This window comes from Panulirus ornatus, chromosome 25 (genome assembly GCF_036320965.1).
Source record: "Panulirus ornatus isolate Po-2019 chromosome 25, ASM3632096v1, whole genome shotgun sequence".
In the NCBI taxonomy this organism is placed as follows: domain Eukaryota; kingdom Metazoa; phylum Arthropoda; class Malacostraca; order Decapoda; family Palinuridae; genus Panulirus; species Panulirus ornatus.
This window is the reverse complement of record NC_092248.1, coordinates 4546346-4567247: the sequence shown is the minus strand read 5'-3', so window position 1 is coordinate 4567247 and position 20902 is coordinate 4546346. Positions and strand designations below refer to the sequence as shown.

The 20902-nt window shown below is 48.4% G+C and overlaps 1 protein-coding gene across 1 annotated transcript in view; it reads left to right on the top strand.

Annotated features, from left to right (window-relative positions):
* Positions 1-20902, top strand: part of LOC139757182 (uncharacterized) — an 857301-nt gene that overhangs the window by 52676 nt on the left and 783723 nt on the right. The window contains exon 4 of the mRNA XM_071677314.1: positions 9588-9614. Within this exon, the coding sequence (XP_071533415.1) occupies positions 9588-9614 (27 nt within the window). The remainder of the gene's footprint in view (positions 1-9587; positions 9615-20902) is intronic.

The window sequence follows — 20902 nt, the reverse complement described above, 5'->3', positions numbered from 1 at the left end:
GAGATTTGACTGAAATATTTAGAATTAACGAAGGATTTGATTATTTCGATCTAGGTAGATAGTTGAGGCTAGGTATATACAATTTCACACCTAGAAATGGATGCAACCAACTCCGAGGACACAACGTTTCATTTCGAATGAGGCGAAGCATTTTTTTTTCCTTCGACAGAATTGTTAACGTATGGAGTGATTTATCCGTCGGACTAGTCGAAATCAGCGCCATAGACACGGCTAAGAATAAATTCTACATACACTTTAAGCCCACTAATGACATTGTTTGCCCATTAATGTCATTGTTTCTCCATTAATGATGCTGTCCATTAATGTCCTTGTTTGTCCTTTAATGACTTTGTTTGCACATTGTTAGTTATATGTAGAATTTACGGGTGTATATCCTCTTAGATCATTTGTTTGCTTTTGGGAAACTTACTTTTGCCATCTCAAACAACCTCTAAAAGACACCCAGTGGTCTGTTGCTGTTTGCTTTCCTTTTGTGTTTCTCTGGAACCATAAATTCTCACATGACTCGAAGCTTGTGTGAGTATGTTCAAACCCTCATGACTCGGTATGGTGTGTGTAGTCTCACTGAGGAGACATCATCTCATGTGTGACATGAGATTACCTCATGAGTGAGAATGAATGGAAACTCATTCACCCCGAGGAACTGAACCTTTCATTCAGAGGAGAGAGAGAGAGAGAGAGAGCCATGCTATAACCCAGCGACGTTGCCCAACAAAGGCCCACATGGCAACATAGCCAAGCATGCCAAAACGCTTCAACTTGGCCCACATAACAGCACAGTACTACAGTGGAACATGGCTTAACATAGTAACTTTACTCAACATAGGATTTTGATAGAGTAACCTCGCACTACATATCAATTTACAACTAAGAAATCGAAAACATGGCGAGATAACAGAGCATAGGCGAGTTGACCAACATAGCAGCATAGTGCAGTCTGAGATCCGACAAGTATAGAAAAATACGAAATATAAATCCATCACTATATACCACAATATAGCAATGTAACACAGAACGGCCTATTATCAAAGCATAGCAATATGATATAAAATTTTAATATCGCACAATATAGAATAACGTAGCTAGGGAGCATAGAGTAACCTAGCATTTCATATTTGTTACTTTGCACTCTGTTTCATGCAGTGTAACAGAGCAGTATGATGCCATACACCCTGTAGCATGCAATGTAACAAAGCAGTGTAATGCCCGACCCTGTTAAAAAAAAGAAAGCATAACATAGCAGAGATATGTGGTTGTAAGACAGGAGAAAGAGGAGGAGGAGGAGGACACAACTGAGGTTGCCTAGTGAAACAGGATGACTTTCCATTGGGGGAATAATCAATTTATTGGAAAGCCATACAAATCTTTTTTTTTTTCTTTTTTCATATATTGATTTGCATACTCTGACAGCGTGACATAGATCATTGGTTGTGTGGTGCCAGATTTACGAGTAGATGGCTCACACACACACACACACACACACAAACACATGCACGAGGAAGATAGAGTATCAGACATGGTCCGTCAGCTGTGATGGTTGAGGGCAGCGCCACCGATAGCTTTGTCACTGTTTACTGTTGACGTCACCAGAGAGTTGGGCCAATCACTGGCGGCGCTCAGTCCCTATTGCTGTCCTGTATGGCTTGCGTTCTTTCTCTCTCTCTCTCTCTCTCTCTCTCTCTCTCGTTATATATATATATATATATATTTTTTTTTTCATACTCTTCGCCATTTCCCACATTAGCGAGGTAGCGTTAAGAACAGAGGACTGAGCCTTTGAGGAAATTTCCTCACTTGGCTCCCTTCTCTGTTCCCTCTTTTGGAAAATTAAAAACGAGAGGGGAGGATTTCCAGCCCCTCCCCTTTTGGTCACCTTCTACGACACGCAGGGATTATGTGGGAAGTATTCTTTCTACCCTATCCCCTACATATATATATATATATATATATATATATATATATATATATATATATATATATATATATATATATACATATATATATATATATATATATATATATATATATATATATATATATATATATATATATATATATATAGAATGGGGTAAATATGGTTTCGAGTGCTTGGAACCTAAACATGCAGGAGGGTGTAAGGCATGCACGGGAAATATGAAAGGGGGGGGATGGTATACAGGGGGCAGCGTGCTGTCCTTGGACTGAACCAGGGCATATGAAGCGACCGCGGAAAACCCACAGGGATGGGGCCTGGTTGTAGGTAGGGAGCTGTGGTTTCGGTGCAGTACACAATGGATGTGATCAAGTGAGGTAATGTTTTCGTTTGTGCTGGGAATGACGGAAAGGGGCGAGAGATCAAGGAGCTAGAAATCCTTCCATCAATATCGTAGATGGGTTGACAGAGGCACAGGTACATACGTAGAGGGATACGCGAGTAAGTAGAGTTAGAGAGGCGGTGGGGCTGGCTGACTTTGGGTCTGGCTGGCTGGCGAATGAGAGAGCTCTGGCTAGCTGTCCGGAGGACGGTCGGCAGGTTGACTGGCTGGCTGTGGCAGGAGGGACTTGTGGATGCCTGGCTGACTGGTGCTGGAGAGGCTTGTAGCTGGTTGATGCAGGAGAGGGTTGTGGCTAGCCAGCTGGCTGATGCAGGAGAGGGTTGTGGCTAGCCAGCTGGATGATGCAGGAGAGGGTTATGGCTGGCCTGGCTGCTGATGCAGGGGAGGGTTTGGCTGGTGGCCCCCTATGGGGGAGGGTTTTGGCTAGCCAGCTGGCTGATGCAGGAGAGGGTTATGGCTAGCCAGCTGGCTGATGCAGGAGAGGGCTATGGCTAGCCAGCTGGCTGATGCAGGAGAGGGTTGTGGCTAGCCAGCTGGCTGATGCAGGAGAAGGTTGTGGCTGGCCAGCTGGCTGATGCAGGAGAGAGTTGTGGCTAGCCAGCTGGCTGATGCAGGAGAGGGTTGTGGCTAGCCAGCTGGCTGATGCAGGAGAGGGTTGTGGCTAGCCAGCTGGCTGATGCAGGAGAGGGTTGTGGCTAGCCAGCTGGCTGATGCAGGAGAGGGTTGTGGCTAGCCAGCTGGCTGATGCAGGAGAGGGTTGTGGCTAGCCAGCTGGCTGATGCAGGAGAGGGTTGTGGCTAGCCAGCTGGCTGATGCAGGAGAGGGTTGTGGCTAGCCAGCTGGCTGATGCAGGAGAGGGTTGTGGCTAGCCAGCTGGCTGATGCAGGAGAGGGTTATGGCTAGCCAGCTGGCTGATGCAGGAGAGGGTTGTGGCTAGCCAGCTGGCTGATGCAGGAGAGGGTTGTGGCTAGCCAGCTGGCTGATGCAGGAGAGGGTTGTGGCTAGCCAGCTGGCTGATGCAGGAGAGGGTTGTGGCTAGCCAGCTGGCTGATGCAGGAGAGGGTTGTGGCTAGCCAGCTGGCTGATGCAGGAGAGGGTTGTGGCTAGCCAGCTGGCTGATGCAGGAGAGGGTTATGGCTAGCCAGCTGGCTGATGCAGGAGAGGGTTGTGGCTAGCCAGCTGGCTGATGCAGGAGAGGGTTATGGCTAGCCAGCTGGCTGATGCAGGAGAGGGTTATGGCTAGCCAGCTGGCTGATGCAGGAGAGGGTTGTGGCTAGCCAGCTGGCTGATGCAGGAGAGGGTTGTGGCTAGCCAGCTGGCTGATGCAGGAGAGGGTTGTGGCTAGCCAGCTGGCTGATGCAGGAGAGGGTTGTGGCTAGCCAGCTGGCTGATGCAGGAGAGGGTTATGGCTAGCCAGCTGGCTGATGCAGGAGAGGGTTGTGGCTAGCCAGCTGGCTGATGCAGGAGAGGGTTGTGGCTAGCCAGCTGGCTGATGCAGGAGAGGGTTATGGCTAGCCAGCTGGCTGATGCAGGAGAGGGTTGTGGCTAGCCAGCTGGCTGATGCAGGAGAGGGTTGTGGCTAGCCAGCTGGCTGATGCAGGAGAGGGTTGTGGCTAGCCAGCTGGCTGATGCAGGAGAGGGTTATGGCTAGCCAGCTGGCTGATGCAGGAGAGGGTTGTGGCTAGCCAGCTGGCTGATGCAGGAGAGGGTTGTGGCTAGCCAGCTGGCTGATGCAGGAGAGGGTTGTGGCTAGCCAGCTGGCTGATGCAGGAGAGGGTTGTGGCTAGCCAGCTGGCTGATGCAGGAGAGGGTTGTGGCTAGCCAGCTGGCTGATGCAGGAGAGGGTTGTGGCTAGCCAGCTGGCTGATGCAGGAGAGGGTTGTGGCTAGCCAGCTGGCTGATGCAGGAGAGGGTTGTGGCTAGCCAGCTGGCTGATGCAGGAGAGGGTTATGGCTAGCCAGCTGGCTGATGCAGGAGAGGGTTGTGGCTAGCCAGCTGGCTGATGCAGGAGAGGGTTGTGGCTAGCCAGCTGGCTGATGCAGGAGAGGGTTGTGGCTAGCCAGCTGGCTGATGCAGGAGAGGGTTGTGGCTAGCCAGCTGGCTGATGCAGGAGAGGGTTGTGGCTAGCCAGCTGGCTGATGCAGGAGAGGGTTGTGGCTAGCCAGCTGGCTGATGCAGGAGAGGGTTGTGGCTAGCCAGCTGGCTGATGCAGGAGAGGGTTGTGGCTAGCCAGCTGGCTGATGCAGGAGAGGGTTATGGCTAGCCAGCTGGCTGATGCAGGAGAGGGTTGTGGCTAGCCAGCTGGCTGATGCAGGAGAGGGTTGTGGCTAGCCAGCTGGCTGATGCAGGAGAGGGTTGTGGCTAGCCAGCTGGCTGATGCAGGAGAGGGTTGTGGCTAGCCAGCTGGCTGATGCAGGAGAGGGTTGTGGCTAGCCAGCTGGCTGATGCAGGAGAGGGTTGTGGCTAGCCAGCTGGCTGATGCAGGAGAGGGTTGTGGCTAGCCAGCTGGCTGATGCAGGAGAGGGTTGTGGCTAGCCAGCTGGCTGATGCAGGAGAGGGTTGTGGCTAGCCAGCTGGCTGATGCAGGAGAGGGTTGTGGCTAGCCAGCTGGCTGATGCAGGAGAGGGTTGTGGCTAGCCAGCTGGCTGATGCAGGAGAGGGTTGTGGCTAGCCAGCTGGCTGATGCAGGAGAGGGTTGTGGCTAGCCAGCTGGCTGATGCAGGAGAGGGTTGTGGCTAGCCAGCTGGCTGATGCAGGAGAGGGTTGTGGCTAGCCAGCTGGCTGATGCAGGAGAGGGTTGTGGCTAGCCAGCTGGCTGATGCAGGAGAGGGTTGTGGCTAGCCAGCTGGCTGATGCAGGAGAGGGTTGTGGCTAGCCAGCTGGCTGATGCAGGAGAGGGTTGTGGCTAGCCAGCTGGCTGATGCAGGAGAGGGTTATGGCTAGCCAGCTGGCTGATGCAGGAGAGGGTTGTGGCTAGCCAGCTGGCTGATGCAGGAGAGGGTTGTGGCTAGCCAGCTGGCTGATGCAGGAGAGGGTTGTGGCTAGCCAGCTGGCTGATGCAGGAGAGGGTTATGGCTAGCCAGCTGGCTGATGCAGGAGAGGGTTGTGGCTAGCCAGCTGGCTGATGCAGGAGAGGGTTGTGGCTAGCCAGCTGGCTGATGCAGGAGAGGGTTGTGGCTAGCCAGCTGGCTGATGCAGGAGAGGGTTGTGGCTAGCCAGCTGGCTGATGCAGGAGAGGGTTGTGGCTAGCCAGCTGGCTGATGCAGGAGAGGGTTGTGGCTAGCCAGCTGGCTGATGCAGGAGAGGGTTGTGGCTAGCCAGCTGGCTGATGCAGGAGAGGGTTGTGGCTAGCCAGCTGGCTGATGCAGGAGAGGGTTGTGGCTAGCCAGCTGGCTGATGCAGGAGAGGGTTGTGGCTAGCCAGCTGGCTGATGCAGGAGAGGGTTGTGGCTAGCCAGCTGGCTGATGCAGGAGAGGGTTGTGGCTAGCCAGCTGGCTGATGCAGGAGAGGGTTGTGGCTAGCCAGCTGGCTGATGCAGGAGAGGGTTGTGGCTAGCCAGCTGGCTGATGCAGGAGAGGGTTGTGGCTAGCCAGCTGGCTGATGCAGGAGAGGGTTGTGGCTGGCTGGCCACCTGATGCAGGAGAGGGTTGTGGCTAGCCAGCTGGCTGATGCAGGAGAGGGTTATGGCTAGCCAGCTGGCTGATGCAGGAGAGGGTTGTGGCTAGCCAGCTGGCTGATGCAGGAGAGGGTTGTGGCTAGCCAGCTGGCTGATGCAGGAGAGGGTTGTGGCTAGCCAGCTGGCTGATGCAGGAGAGGGTTATGGCTAGCCAGCTGGCTGATGCAGGAGAGGGTTATGGCTAGCCAGCTGGCTGATGCAGGAGAGGGTTATGGCTAGCCAGCTGGCTGATGCAGGAGAGGGTTGTGGCTAGCCAGCTGGCTGATGCAGGAGAGGGTTATGGCTAGCCAGCTGGCTGATGCAGGAGAGGGTTGTGGCTAGCCAGCTGGCTGATGCAGGAGAGGGTTGTGGCTAGCCAGCTGGCTGATGCAGGAGAGGGTTGTGGCTAGCCAGCTGGCTGATGCAGGAGAGGGTTATGGCTAGCCAGCTGGCTGATGCAGGAGAGGGTTGTGGCTAGCCAGCTGGCTGATGCAGGAGAGGGTTGTGGCTAGCCAGCTGGCTGATGCAGGAGAGGGTTGTGGCTAGCCAGCTGGCTGATGCAGGAGAGGGTTGTGGCTAGCCAGCTGGCTGATGCAGGAGAGGGTTGTGGCTAGCCAGCTGGCTGATGCAGGAGAGGGTTGTGGCTAGCCAGCTGGCTGATGCAGGAGAGGGTTGTGGCTAGCCAGCTGGCTGATGCAGGAGAGGGTTGTGGCTAGCCAGCTGGCTGATGCAGGAGAGGGTTGTGGCTAGCCAGCTGGCTGATGCAGGAGAGGGTTGTGGCTAGCCAGCTGGCTGATGCAGGAGAGGGTTGTGGCTAGCCAGCTGGCTGATGCAGGAGAGGGTTGTGGCTAGCCAGCTGGCTGATGCAGGAGAGGGTTGTGGCTAGCCAGCTGGCTGATGCAGGAGAGGGTTGTGGCTAGCCAGCTGGCTGATGCAGGAGAGGGTTGTGGCTAGCCAGCTGGCTGATGCAGGAGAGGGTTGTGGCTAGCCAGCTGGCTGATGCAGGAGAGGGTTGTGGCTAGCCAGCTGGCTGATGCAGGAGAGGGTTGTGGCTAGCCAGCTGGCTGATGCAGGAGAGGGTTGTGGCTAGCCAGCTGGCTGATGCAGGAGAGGGTTGTGGCTAGCCAGCTGGCTGATGCAGGAGAGGGTTGTGGCTAGCCATCACGAGGAAATTTACAACGAACAGAACACGTCGTCTTACGTATGTGAGTGCGGTATGTCTCACCCACACACCGTCACTGACCGTCATGTTCACTATGAAGACTTTCATGACGTCACGAGTCGGTGAAAAAGCAATCAAAGCAATGAATGACGTCATTTAGTGACGTCGCACTGGTGTGACGTAACCAGTTGGTCCACCGAGACATGATAGGTCCTTCAAACCCAGTCTGTCGGGACAGTATGGGCGAGGTTGAAGCACACATCAGGTTCCTAGAAAGCCTTGAGGACACCAGTAATTACGGTGGATCGGAGCGTAAGGCAAAGAAAGGACCTATGATGCAAGTGTGTGTGTGTGTGTGTGTGTGTGTGTGTGTGTGTGTGTAAGCAAAGAAGGACCTATGATGCAAGTATGTGTATGTGTGTGTGTATGTGTGTGTGTGTGTGTGTGTGTGTGTGTGTGTGTGGAGGGGGGAGGAGGGTGTCTTCTGAACCCTGAGTTACGAAAACAATGTGAGGCGGGATGTTTGCGTTACTCCCGGATACAAAAACATGGTCAATAACACCAGCTGTTTATTCCTCAGATGGGATGGTGGCCTTTTCCCGTCATGGGTCGCTTAGGACGGGGGCCTTTTCCCGTCATGGGTCGCTTAGGACGGTGGCCTTTTCCCGTCATGGGTCGCTTAGGATGGTGGCCTTTCCCCGTCATGGGTCGCTTAGGACGGTGGCCTTTCCCGTCATGGGTCGCTTAGGATGGGGCCCTTTTCCCGTCATGGGTCGCTTAGGATGGGAGGCCTTTTTCCCGTCATGGGTTGCTTAGGATGGGGGCCTTTTCCCGTCATGGGTCGCTTAGGACGGTGGCCTTTTCCCGTCATGGGTCGCTTAGGACGGTGGCCTTTTCCCGTCATGGGTCGCTTAGGACGGGGGGGCCTTTTCCCGTCATGGGTCGCTTAGGACGGGGGGGGCCTTTCTTGTCACCGTCACAGGATGGGGTCTTTCCCGTCACCGTCACCTCCACAGGACGGTGGTTATCCTCACCCCATCATCTTCATTTAACATGTAGAATTTTCCTGTCATACCCACCAGCTGTAGCAGTATTTACCGTCACATAAGACGGGGTCTTTCCTACCCGTCACACAGCACCAAACAGACAGGAGACAAGAACTATGCAATATGGGCCCTTTTGAAAGTACACCGGGCCAGATTAAAGCTAAGTGGAAGCCAGTGACTGCAGTAAAGTCCTGGTGAATCCAAACCCGTAACCCGACGCCTTGAGAGCACCAGCGAAGTCAAAGGTAATGAGAACACGCCGCTGAAGCCAAAGAAAAAGCCAACATGGGTACATGGAACAAGGAAATCCTGGTTTACGGTGTGTTAAACAAATTGAATTCGTATTTCAAAGGACAGTGTGATGAAAGCACATTTTCATTTTCAGGACGGTAGAGAAGAAGTCAATGACGATAATGAAGTCAGTGGATCTCATAAAGGAACTGCGGGGGAAGATGAGAAAAATTCCAACACCTTGCACTGCTGCGTAGAAGTGAGGCCAACTCCTACGGAGAATTTGGAAACAGGAATCCAGTTCTACTGGAAGTTAGAGGGGCGGGTAGAAGAAGCCAGTGATGGTGCTTTGGGAGTAAGGATGGTAATCTCAGGGCAGCAGCGGACCATTCCCTTGTGTCTCACGCTAGATCATCTGGGGATGGAAGGTATAGGGCTCAACCCAGGGCCTCCCGTTGGATCTTTTAGGGCGTGAGACAGAGCATCACCTTGGGTCTCCCGCTGGATACTTGAGGGGTGAGGGTAGGGCTCTGCCCTGGCCTCACACTGGGGTTTAAGGCAGAGCTCTAACCTGGGCCTCTTGCCCGCACTGTGAGTGTGTGGGATGAGAACAAGAGCTGGAGCCTTGGTCACACGCTGGAGCAGTCGTCCTCCTCCGCTGCTGCTACCTCGCCTGGATCACATTACCGACATATTTCCCGTCGTCAGATCACCTGGACTGGCTCTACCATGACAGGATGTAGGGGAGATTACACAGGACGGTAGAGGGGGCCTTGGGGCTAGGCCAGGGATTGAATATGGGGATGGGCCACACAGCTAGGATAGTAAGGTTGTGTCACTACAGGGAGGGGGCGCTATACAGCGAGGCTAGGGTGGTAAAGAGCCCATATGGAGGGATGAGGCCATATGCTCCCGTCTTGCCTTTCAACCTTCGGCTGTTGTTGTCAGGCGAAAGAGGATTTACAATGCTCTTGTGCATATACATGTGTGTGTGTGTGTGTGTGTGTGTGTGTGTGTGTGTTTGAAGATGCATATGTGTATCAGTGTCATACATCAAAATGTATTTCCATTTATGTTCTTTCTAACGTATCTGGGTAATTATGAGAGTTATGATAGTGTTTGAAATAACATTTTCTCTTTTCTCTTTAATCTTACAGATGCGACGCGATGCAGTACGAGTTAAGGTAAGTGATTCTTTTGTGTTGGGGTTTGATGAAGTCTTTGTTGTCTCCGTGGCCAGTGTTGGAACGTACGGTTCCCTCAGCCAGTTACCGCACGCCTCTTGGCGTACCACTGGCCCCTTCTTAGTCTCTGATCCGTGGAACTTTGTGTAATTTGTTGTTGTAGATATATGGAAAGTCCTTAGATATATGTAGATACTTTTGTAGCTATGAAAAACTTGCTTCTTTTCTTCTTGCAATATTGTCATTCTTGATAGTTTTGATAAGTTTCGTCTCCTTTGGATTTCGGTCAGGTTAGGTTAGATTAGATTACATTAGGTTAGGTTAGGTTAGGCTAGATTAGATTACATTAAGTTAGGTTAGGTTAGGTTAGTTAAAAGTGAACTAGTGTACTTTTATGATTAGCATAACGATATCGGAATCATAACGTTCTAATTATTATTTCTTGTTTTTAGATTAAGTTAGATTACGTTCCCCTGATTAAGGTTAAGCTTATCAGGATATTGGAGGTGGGTTACAGTGAAAGCTGATAAGTTAAGTTGGATTTGGTTCATTTGGTGTAGCGCTATTACCTTAATAGCGACCGATATAGCACAGGGAAAATGATTGCCTCGATCAAGGCCATCTCGTGTTGAAAAGAAAGAAAGAATAAATATAGAATGTGAGAAAAAGAATTATGAAATGAATCAGGATTCTTCAGGTGTTTGCAGACTCTTCAAGGTAGAATATAGTGGATGATGAGTTCCAGACTTCAATGTTAGAGGAAAGAAGGATATATCATAACGGTCAGTCCTCGTGTGGTAAATCTCCGTATAGAAACTATAGGAAGCAGCAGCCTGATACGTGCCACGGGTACGTACCTTGGTGGGTGAGACACGAGAGCAACGGTCCAAATATTGTTGGACACAAAGTATCGCTGGAGAATCAGTGAGCTGGGTGTTCGCTCACATGAAAAATAATTACGGCTCGTATATAGCATACCCAACCTTTGGGAAGCAGACTTTGTAGCGATAATTACGTGGGTTTTTCAGGGTAGAGTGGAGGATGTGGTTATGGTCAACGCATCCATATTACTGCAGGATTCATTTGTGGTGTTTAGATGAGAGGGAAACGAACGAAATGTAAAAATGCAGAAAGGCTATAGGTAGAAATTTCGCTTTAGTTCCTGTTTCCTGCAATCCCATTCTGAGATGTTACACATTGGACTTGTTCAGTGCGAGAAAGAGAACGAGTATTAGACTAAGGAGGAAATGGAAAGCAGTTTATTGCGTGTAAAGCGGGATCATTATCAGGGCAAGAGTGAACAGTGTTAGAAGTTAAGGTTGATTTAGGTTAAATTTCGTATAGGCTGGTTAAGTTAGGTTTGGTTAGTCTGGATTATGGTTAGTTAAGCTATATTAGGTTTATTTTATTGGTCTGGCATATGATTGGTTTGGGTTGTTAGATTAGGTTTCCTTTAGTTAGGTTAGGTTACCAAGGTAAGTTCAGGTTAGTCGTGAAAGAGTTTGTTAAAGTATCATAACCCTATTCCCTATTTTGTCTTTATGTAGATTAATTTCCTGTTATATCTTTCAAGGTAAGTGTTTGTTGTCGTCCATTGTACTGTTTATATGTATGTACATTTTCTATAATGTATGTTTGACGTGTATTGCAAAACCTCTGGAACGATGTTTTATTTGATAATTGATAGCCTCGAAACCCAAGAACATACAAACATACACACACACCTCTCATATTTGGTTACCGCAATTTTAGAACTTCAAAGAACTCATAGAGAAGGTCCAGAGGAGGGTAAGACAAATGGTTTTGGAATTAAGAGAATCGAGTCTTAGGTTAGGGCACTTTCACCAGTTGTGATTGTTGGATAGTAGAGTGAAGTTTGATAAGGGAATGTTCAAGAGACTGGGACCCCCCAGAGTGTAGAGCTCCCTCCTCGTATAGTTCAAATGGGAAATTACATACGTACTCCAGACTCACTTCTACCCTTGTGACGACTACGTACTCCTGACTCTGCCACGAGTACACCAGCGGCTGGACTCCTAAGATGTCACCTCTGCCTGGACTCAAGTGTCACCCTTGGGAGGAGTGTGGTGCCACCTGAAGCTAGACTCGCTGTCGCTTCCGTTAAGACTCTCTCGGGAGTCCATAGATCGAGTGGTTCTCGTGTTGTCTAGATGACAACAATCTTCTTTCGTTTTTTTTTTTCCCCTCGCTTCATATACGTCTATGCTGATGAGTGTCGCTTGTTTACATACATGCTTGACTTGAGGTCATGAGGGAGGGGTCTAAGAGGTGGTTGTGGTCATGTGGGGGTTAAGGTCATGTTGGATGATTGGATTCATGAGGGAGTTGAGGTCATATGAGGTGGCTAAGGTCATAGTGGATGACTGAGGGAGGTGATCTCATTCAAGCCCATCCTTCAGCACAAGTTCTTGAGGCAACAGAGCTTCGTCTGGGAGGCCTTCAGTGTGACCACCACTCTGAGATTACGTGGATGATAACGGGAAGAACTCGCACCCGGATGGAATATAACAAACCCATTGTTCATCAGGAGTTATCATTATAAGAGACCGTAATTGTTACAAGGTTCCACCGCCAGAGGGCCAGATACTCACTAGTAGCAACTGACTATAACTCTTTGAAGACCATACACACACACACACACACACACACACACACACAGACACACACATACACACACACCCCTGCTGATTTGAACAAATTGCCATTGGGTCTCAGAGCAGAAATCCCTTGATAAGAACAGACCCCAAGCTGATTAAAGACGAGGAACGCTAACATGAACCAATTCCTGCTACTCCGAGGCCAGAGTACCCACTAGACCAGGGTACTGCTACCTGGCTACAGACCGAAGCCCCTCTGTATCGACCCAGTGCCACTTGGTCCACTGGAGAACACATTTCGGGTCTGTGAGATTAGATCAATTAAGCATCCGCGAGTTAATGAGGGTAATTACCTTAACAGAATTGATTAATTCAACGTGATTGACAGGGGGACGATGAAGATTCAGATAGTCCACTCTCACCCCTGTTTTTTTTTTGGAATTTGGTTTCTGATTAATTTCAGCTCCTCCTCCTTCGTGAGCTGTTTCTGTGACCCCCTCTCATTAGGTCATTAGGTCATTAGGCGTATCTTCTGTGTCTCGAGAAGTCATTGTGGGAATTCACATCAATTTTTTTTTCCTTGTTTTTTTTTCTTTTTGGAAAACTGAGTTAATTATGAAGAACCTTTGATGTCATCACCTATCCTGAAACTTCAGTAATATAGCCTTAAGGGTACGATCATTCAGCATATTGTTCAGTTATGGGTTAAATGCCATCCTTTAGCACGTTCATCTGTCAGCATTAAAACATGAACGTCTTTGTCCACACCGCTGGATTTGGTTCCTGAAGCCTTGGTTATTACAGTGAGGCGATTCGTGTAACCCAGCTGGAAGGATTGTATCTCCCTCAGCTGGTGTACTAAGCTCCCCTTGGTAAGCTGGCTCACCCTCTGGCTCTAGACTAGCCTGGTGGATCGTGAAGTCATTCTGCGTCCCATCTCCTCAGGACTCTCGACTCAACTGATTGGTTCTGACCGTCTTTTTATATTGGAGGTCACCGTTGCCCCATTGACACGGGTGGGTCAGGTAGTGTACACACACACACACGGCCTCTGTGTGTTCACCCATACAAGAGGGGCTGCAACACACACACACACACACACACACTCTCTCTCTCTCTCTCTCTCTCTCTCTCTCTCTCTCTCTCTCTCTCTCTCTCTCTCTCTCTCTCTCTCTCTCTCTCTCTCTCTCTCTCTCTCTGTATGGCACCAGACACACAAAGGCCCTACATCATTAGGACCTCGGCGTGTTGCCAACACTAAACCTCACACACACACACACACACACACACACACACACACACACACAAGCGCCACACCTGACCACTAGCTGGGAAAACGGTATTGGCAATTTCGCTCGCCAGAGACCTGTTTGTAGTCTCGGCTAACCCGGGGTCACTGGCCCTCAGAAGGTCTGGTCTGTTGGAGGTCACATCTGCCTAGAGGCCTCCCCTTCCCCCCAACGCCTACCAGCATATCCAGAAAGCCTCTCGTATATTCTTTGATCTTTTTTTTTCCCCTTTTATTAGTGGAAAAATTAAATTCCTCTTTTTTTTAACAAAAGATCGAAGAAATTTCTGTTATTTCCTTCAGTGACACGACGTAAGTACATGAAGGCGACCACGACGACTTTCCTTGAGTACGAAGACTCGACTCTCGGTCTGTAACGACGAAGGGAAGTCTTCAACTCTCCTCGGGGGCGTTCTAACCCCCCAGGTGGCTCCGCTGCCCTAGTTATGCACTAAAGAGGCTGAACTGACCAATGACGGAAACGGCCGAGTGTGACGTCATTACCAGCAATCAAGAATCGGGCGGAAGATGACTTTTCACGGTCACTATGCCAGCGTCGAGCCAATCACAAGGCTTGAGGGGGAGCTGGACTGGTGACATCATGGCGTTACCATGGTAACAGGATCGGCCAGCCAATCAGGGGCGCGAGCTGGGGGGTGACGTCACGGTCACCATAGTAACCCCCAGAAGTCAAATTAGACCTTGATGGGGTGGCGGGAACACATAGCTTTCCAGCACCCTGTTGGGGCAGCACAGATTGGCCTGGCAGGATCTCCCGACGAAGGGGGCTCCTCCTGACGAAGGGCTCCTCGCCAATACATCACTATGCAGGCATGAAAGACGTGACACAGATTACCCACCTAGCTGATGGAGGCTGTCGCGAAGCCTCATATTGAGGAGGAAGTTATAATCTCTCTCTTTTTTTTTTTTTTATCCGGTTCTAGTTAGTGTGCGTTTTATGTTTTGAGGAAGGGGGATGGAGAGACTCGTCCAGGTACAGACAGACAGGTGAGGTAGAGCCTCATCCAGGTACAGACAGGTGAGGTAGAGCCTCATCCAGGTACGGACAGGTGAGGTAGAGCCTCATCCAGGTATGGACAGGTGAGGTAGAGCCTCATCCAGGTATAGACAGGTGAGAAAGAGCCTCATCCAGGTACAGACAGGTGAGGTAGAGCCTCATCCAGGTACAGACAGGTGAGGTAGAGCCTCATCCAGGTACGGACAGGTGAGGTAGAGCCTCATCCAGGTATGGACAGGTGAGGTAGAGCCTCATCCAGGTACAGACAGGTGAGAAAGAGCCTCATCCAGGTATGGACAGGTGAGGAAGAGCCTCATCCAGGTACAGACAGGTGAGAAAGAGCCTCATCCAGGTATGGACAGGTGAGGAAGAGCCTCATCCAGGTATGGACAGGTGAGGTAGAGCCTCATCCAGGTACAGACAGGTAATGGAGGGCCCCGTCCAGGTACAGACTGATGATGGAGAGCCTTGTCAAATTAGATTATTAATACAGGCAGGTGACTCAGTATTTTCGTATAGATTAAGAATATATAGTTTCAAGGATTAATCAAGAGACGAATTCTGTTCATATACGAACGTAATCCCCTGAAGTCAGTGGGGCCCGAATCACGAACGCCTCTCACGTAAATTGATTTTGTTCTAGTGGGAAATTTTACGTTCATTTTCGTAGGAGTTTTATAACATCTGACGGCAGAGGGGAAAAGAAAATAGAAAACGTGGCACTGAGGCGATCAGACCCCAAAATGGGCTGCAGACTGGGAGTGGAACCTTTCGCCCCGCCTCAGGGGAAATTGTTATTGACAAGATGGATCCCATGGTGGGAGTGGAACCTTACCCTAGCCCTTAAGTTACTTTACCAGACCCAAAATGGGTTCTAGATTGGGAGTGGAACCTTATCCTAGCCCTTAAGTTAATTTACCAGACCCAAAATGGGTTCTAGATTGGGAGTGGATCCACGCAATGGAACCCAAAGTGGGAATGGACCTCCTACTCTTCCCAAAGGAGATTATCAGACCCCAGATGGATCCCATGGTGGGAGTGGAACCTTATCCTAGCCCTTAAGTTACTTTACCAGACCCAAAATGGGTTCTAGATTGGGAGTGGATCCACGTAATGGAACCCAAAGTGGGAATGGACCTCCTACTCTTCCCAAAGGAGATTATCAGACCCCAGATGGGTTCCATGGTGGGAGTGGACCCCCCCTTTCCCCCCCAGGTCAATATTGACGAATATATATTGACTCGCCTGATTCATCCGGGAATGCGTGATCTGTTGGCACCTCTGTTGGAATCTGTTGGTAATGATGCGCTGACCTCTGTTGGAAATCTGTTGGATTTTCCAGGTAATCCGTTGGCCCCCCGTTAGCCATTTGCTGATAATCTGTTGATCTTGATTGTAATCCTGTTGATCTCCGTCGACAAATCCCGTTCATCTCTGTTGGCTGTCTGGCTTCCTTTGTTGGTAATCCGTTGGCCTCTTCTGTTAACCTGTTGACCTGCATTCGCCATCTGTTTAGTTCTATACCTAGATCTATTTCTTATAGACTTATCTGCTACACTGTAGGCTGTTCATAGGTCTATCTTTTCTTCGTAGAACAGTTCCATGTGACGTGTACCCAAGCCGTATGCAAATTAGTTGTATGTGTGTTCTTTGATGGAGGTATGCAAATCAGTTATGTTGGCAGCTGAAGAACAGTGTTTTTGCCTCCATTTTTTCGATAGTCACGTAACTTCTTTCACTTAAGTAAAAGCACTTCCTTCACGTCTTAGTTCTTTCATTTCCATCAGTTAGTGCTATACCTTCGGATCCTTTCGCCATGCTTGCTATATCAGATTCACGTCCTTCATGGTAAACACTATCATTCTTCACCTCAGGTGCAACACTTCCTTCATTTCATTCACGTTATATACTGCAGTTCGTTAGTTTTCTCTCCTGTTAATGCTTAGTGTATTTCATTTCAACTTTAAATTTCCTTCACCTGTTTCATCATAATTGACACTTCTTTCATTTTCCTTACTTCAGTGTTGAAAATCTTTTGTTTTTCTCGCTGATCTTCTTTCACCTCCTTTATCTTAGCATTTCTTTCACTTCTTTTTCTTTTTCTTTTTCCTTATGATAGATAGAATTCCTTCATTTTCCTGCTCCGCTGCCGCTACACTTCCCTCAACTTCAACGCTGCCTTCATTCTGGACCCTGACGGCGAAAGGGTTTTAGGGATTACCAGGGTCTGTAGTTTGTCTTGTGATGACCAATTTGACGGTATCCGATTATGAGGGGCGAGAGAGAGAGAGAGAGAGAGAGAGAGAGAGAGAGAGAGAGAGAGAGAGAGAGAGAGAGAGAGAGTGTGAGAGGGAGAGAGAGAGGAAGGAGGGCAGAATATATATATATATATATATATATATATATATATATATATATATATATATATATATATATATATATATATATATATATATATGACCTCTGTAATTTGAGCACTCACCTTTATCCCCTTTGCCTTTGTACAATGGCACTATGCAAGCATTCCGCCAGTCCTCAGGCACCTCACCATGAGTCATACATACATTAAATTACCTTACCAACCAGTCAGGAACACAGTCACCCCCCCTTTTTAATAAATTCCACTGCAATACCATCCAAACCCCCTGCCTTGCCGGCTTTCATCTTCCGCAGAGCTTTTACTACCTCTTCTCTGTTTACCAAATCATTCTCCCTAACCCTCTCACTTTGCACACCACCTCGACCAAAACACCCTACATCTGCCACTCTATCATCAAACACATTCAACAAACCTTCAAAGTACTCACTCCATCTCCTTCTCACATCACCACTACTTGTTATCACCTCCCCATTAGCCCCCCTCACTGATGTTCCCATTTGTTCTCTTGGTGCTACACTTGAATGAATACGAACTTACTAATACATACTAAGTACATACATGTTCGTCTTTTCCGGCGCCATCGAGGTAACCTAAGCTTTAAATGAAGACTGACATCATTTACCCACATCCTTTCACTGTCTTGTGTCTAAAGTGTCGAAACCAAGGCCCCCATCCATAGCCAGACCTCCTAGACTGTCCCTTGCTTTCTCCCGACCACTTCACATGCTTAGGTTCGGTTTCCCTTGGCAGCACGTCGCCCCCTGTATACCATAATCACATCAGTTCGATCCATTTTATTCACTGGTCTCGTCCTCTTGAATGTCCAGATTCTTATAACTCAAAGCTTCTTTCACTCTGTCCTTCCAACCTCTCTCTCTCTCTCTCTCTCTCTCTCTCTCTCTCTCTCTCTCTCTCTCTCTCTCTCTCTCTCTCTCTCTCTCTCTCTTGCTCCCTCCACTTGTAACTCGTAGATCCCCTGAATCATTCACACCTTTCTCGTCCTCACCATATGTCCATACCATTTCCGTGCACCCACGTCATCTCTCTCAGCCATACTGTGCCTCCTACTACGCATTTTTCTCATAATGTCATTCCTTACTTGATCAACCCTCCTCACAACACATAATGCCCTCAGGAATTGCGTTTCGAACACAAGCTCTCTTTCATCCTTTTGCATTCAGGGGCTTTTTTTTATGGGCCCAGGATTCGAACCTGTGACAACACTGCCAGAACTACCCTCTGCCCTCACAGACGGTGAACTGTTCTGTCCTTTTTTTCCTCTTATTCGCTCTGTTCGCCCGCTGAAGGAATTCAGTTCACTATGAAAATCACTAGAATAATTCATTTTCTAAAGAAACCCACTGAAATTATTCAGTTCCCGTTGATACCTGCTGATAGAACATATCAGCTTCATGTTTTTCGTATACTTAGTATACAAAACTTGTGTTAGTTTCTGTTATATTTCAGTTTTAATACAGAATACTTGCTTACTACAGAACACTACAGTACACTTAAAAGAGTCTTATACCGTGACAAGAAAGAGAATTGCTATTGTTTACCACAAAATACTGTTTTCTTTGGTAGGAAGAGATATCCGTTTTTTATGGATGAATTCACTACAGACTATGAAATATTGTGTGCCATGGAATGATGCCTACATAAGTGTAATGCAAGAGTGCTCATGTGAATCACGGTATTTTCATCTTTATAGTGAAGGAGAGAGCATATATGTGATGGTAATAAGGTTCTGTTTGGCCTTACTCGTACCGGCCAGCTGATTAAAATCAACGCACACTAGTGTAGATCTCCCTCCCTTTACAACACCAAAGGGTAATTACACACACACACACACACACACACACACACACACACACACACACACACACACACACACGCGCGCGCGCGTTAAAGGTGTCAGTTGTGCAGAGAATTATCTAAAAAGAGAAATAAGATTATCAATATTCTTAACCATATCTGTTACTGAATTCTCTCTCTTATCGACTGGATAAGAAATGATTCTTCTTTCCTTACTGTGACCTGGATATAATGAGCGATTTTGCTACATGGTTATAGTTATGTTGTAAGCTGTCTTCCTCTCCTCCTCTTGTTGCTGCTACAATGCTCCTCCCTTCAACGTTTGTCTTTAAGTCTCTTTCTCAAATTTACATTCCCTAGAACGTCCTCCTTTTTGGCCTTAATGTGTCTTTGGCTGACTGGTGTCGTTTAGATCTATCCTGACCCCAGATAGAAAAGCTTCACTCTCATGACCCCCAGAGCTAACACTATGTCACCCTTACCCCAGATATAAATCTTTATCCTCATGACCCCAGAGCTAACACTACATTAACCTTACCCCAGATACAAAGCTTCAGTCTTATGACCCCAGAGCTAACACTGCATTACCCTTACCCCAGATATTAAGCTTCAGTCTTATGACCCCAGAGCTAACACTATATTACTCTTACCCCTGATATAAAGCTTCAGTTTTATGACCACAGAGCTAACACTGCCTTACCCTTACCCCAGATATTAAGCTTCAGTCTTATGACCCCAGAGCTAACACTATATTACTCTTACCCCTGATATAAAGCTTCAGTTTTATGACCCCAGAGCCAACGCTGCGTTATCCTTACCCCAGATATACAGCTCCAATTCATTCTATGTTTACCATTTTCTCTCATCTTTTATCTGTCACCAACATGATATTAGTCATGTTCTGCTTTTGAATATGAGGACAGCATGTCACTGTCGTAGCAGCGAGCATGACATCATCATCTCCATTTCTGTCAAACTTTATCTGTGTCACTTTCGTCACCAGTTAGAAACATAGCTAATCTGTCTAACTGTCTTTTTTATTGTCTCTTCATCTGTCTTCCTCTGACACTAATTAGCATTTCTCTGCCAACTGTGCAGTAACTAACAAGTTAATTTCTTTCACTCTACGTAAACATTTCTTTATCTTTCTCTTATTTTTCCCTCTTAATCTTTCAGTCTGTCTCCATTACTCTTTAATTTACTCTTAATTTCTCTTTATCCCTGACTGTTATCCCTTAATCTGTCTTTAGTTCTTTTAAATGTCACTTTTGATCTGTGTTTTTCCCTCCCCGTCTGTGCCACAGTTAGTCCTACTATTCCCAGTGGGTGATCCTCTCTGTGTCACACTGTCATACAATCCTTTGGGATTTTAGGGGTCATGATCCAGGCGTCCTTCACATAACCCAGGCGTCCTTCACATGATCCACAAGTCCCTCACATAACCCAAGCGTCCTTCACTTGATCCATGCGTCCCTCACATGATCCAGGCGTCCCTCACATGATCCATGCGTCCCACACATGATCCATGGGTCCCCCGCATGATCCATGCGTCCCACACATGATCCATGCGCCCCACACATGATCCAGGCGTCCTTCACATAATCCATGCGTCCCACACATGATCCACAAGTCCCCCACATGATCCATTCGTCCCACACATGATCCAGGCGTCCTTCACATGATTCATGCGCCCCACACATGATCCAGGCGTCCTTCACATGATTCATGCGCCCCACACATGATCCAGGCGTCCTTCACATAACCCATGTGTCCTTCACATGATCCATGCGACCCACACATGATCCAGGCGTCCTTCACATAACCCATGTGTCCTTCACATATTGCAGTCGACCTTCACTTGGTTGGGCCGATGGGGGCTCAGCCCACATCCTCCAGTTTCCAAGAGAGCGTAATAAAGTTTGCTCACATTATTGCAGGGCATTAGGGCTGGCCTGGGGGAAGTGGCCGGTCTGGGGAGGGGAAGTGGTGGTTGGGCCCCGAGGGGAAGTGGCAAGGCCTGGGGAAGGTGGTTCCTCTGCCTCCATCAACTGCGTTCACCTTAATCATATCATATTTGTAATTTACAAAAGGCTTCATTATCGACACTCTCTTATTAAATTCCTTAATAGCATTTTTGCTCGGTGCTTCGTCTTGTCTCATTACGGGCAC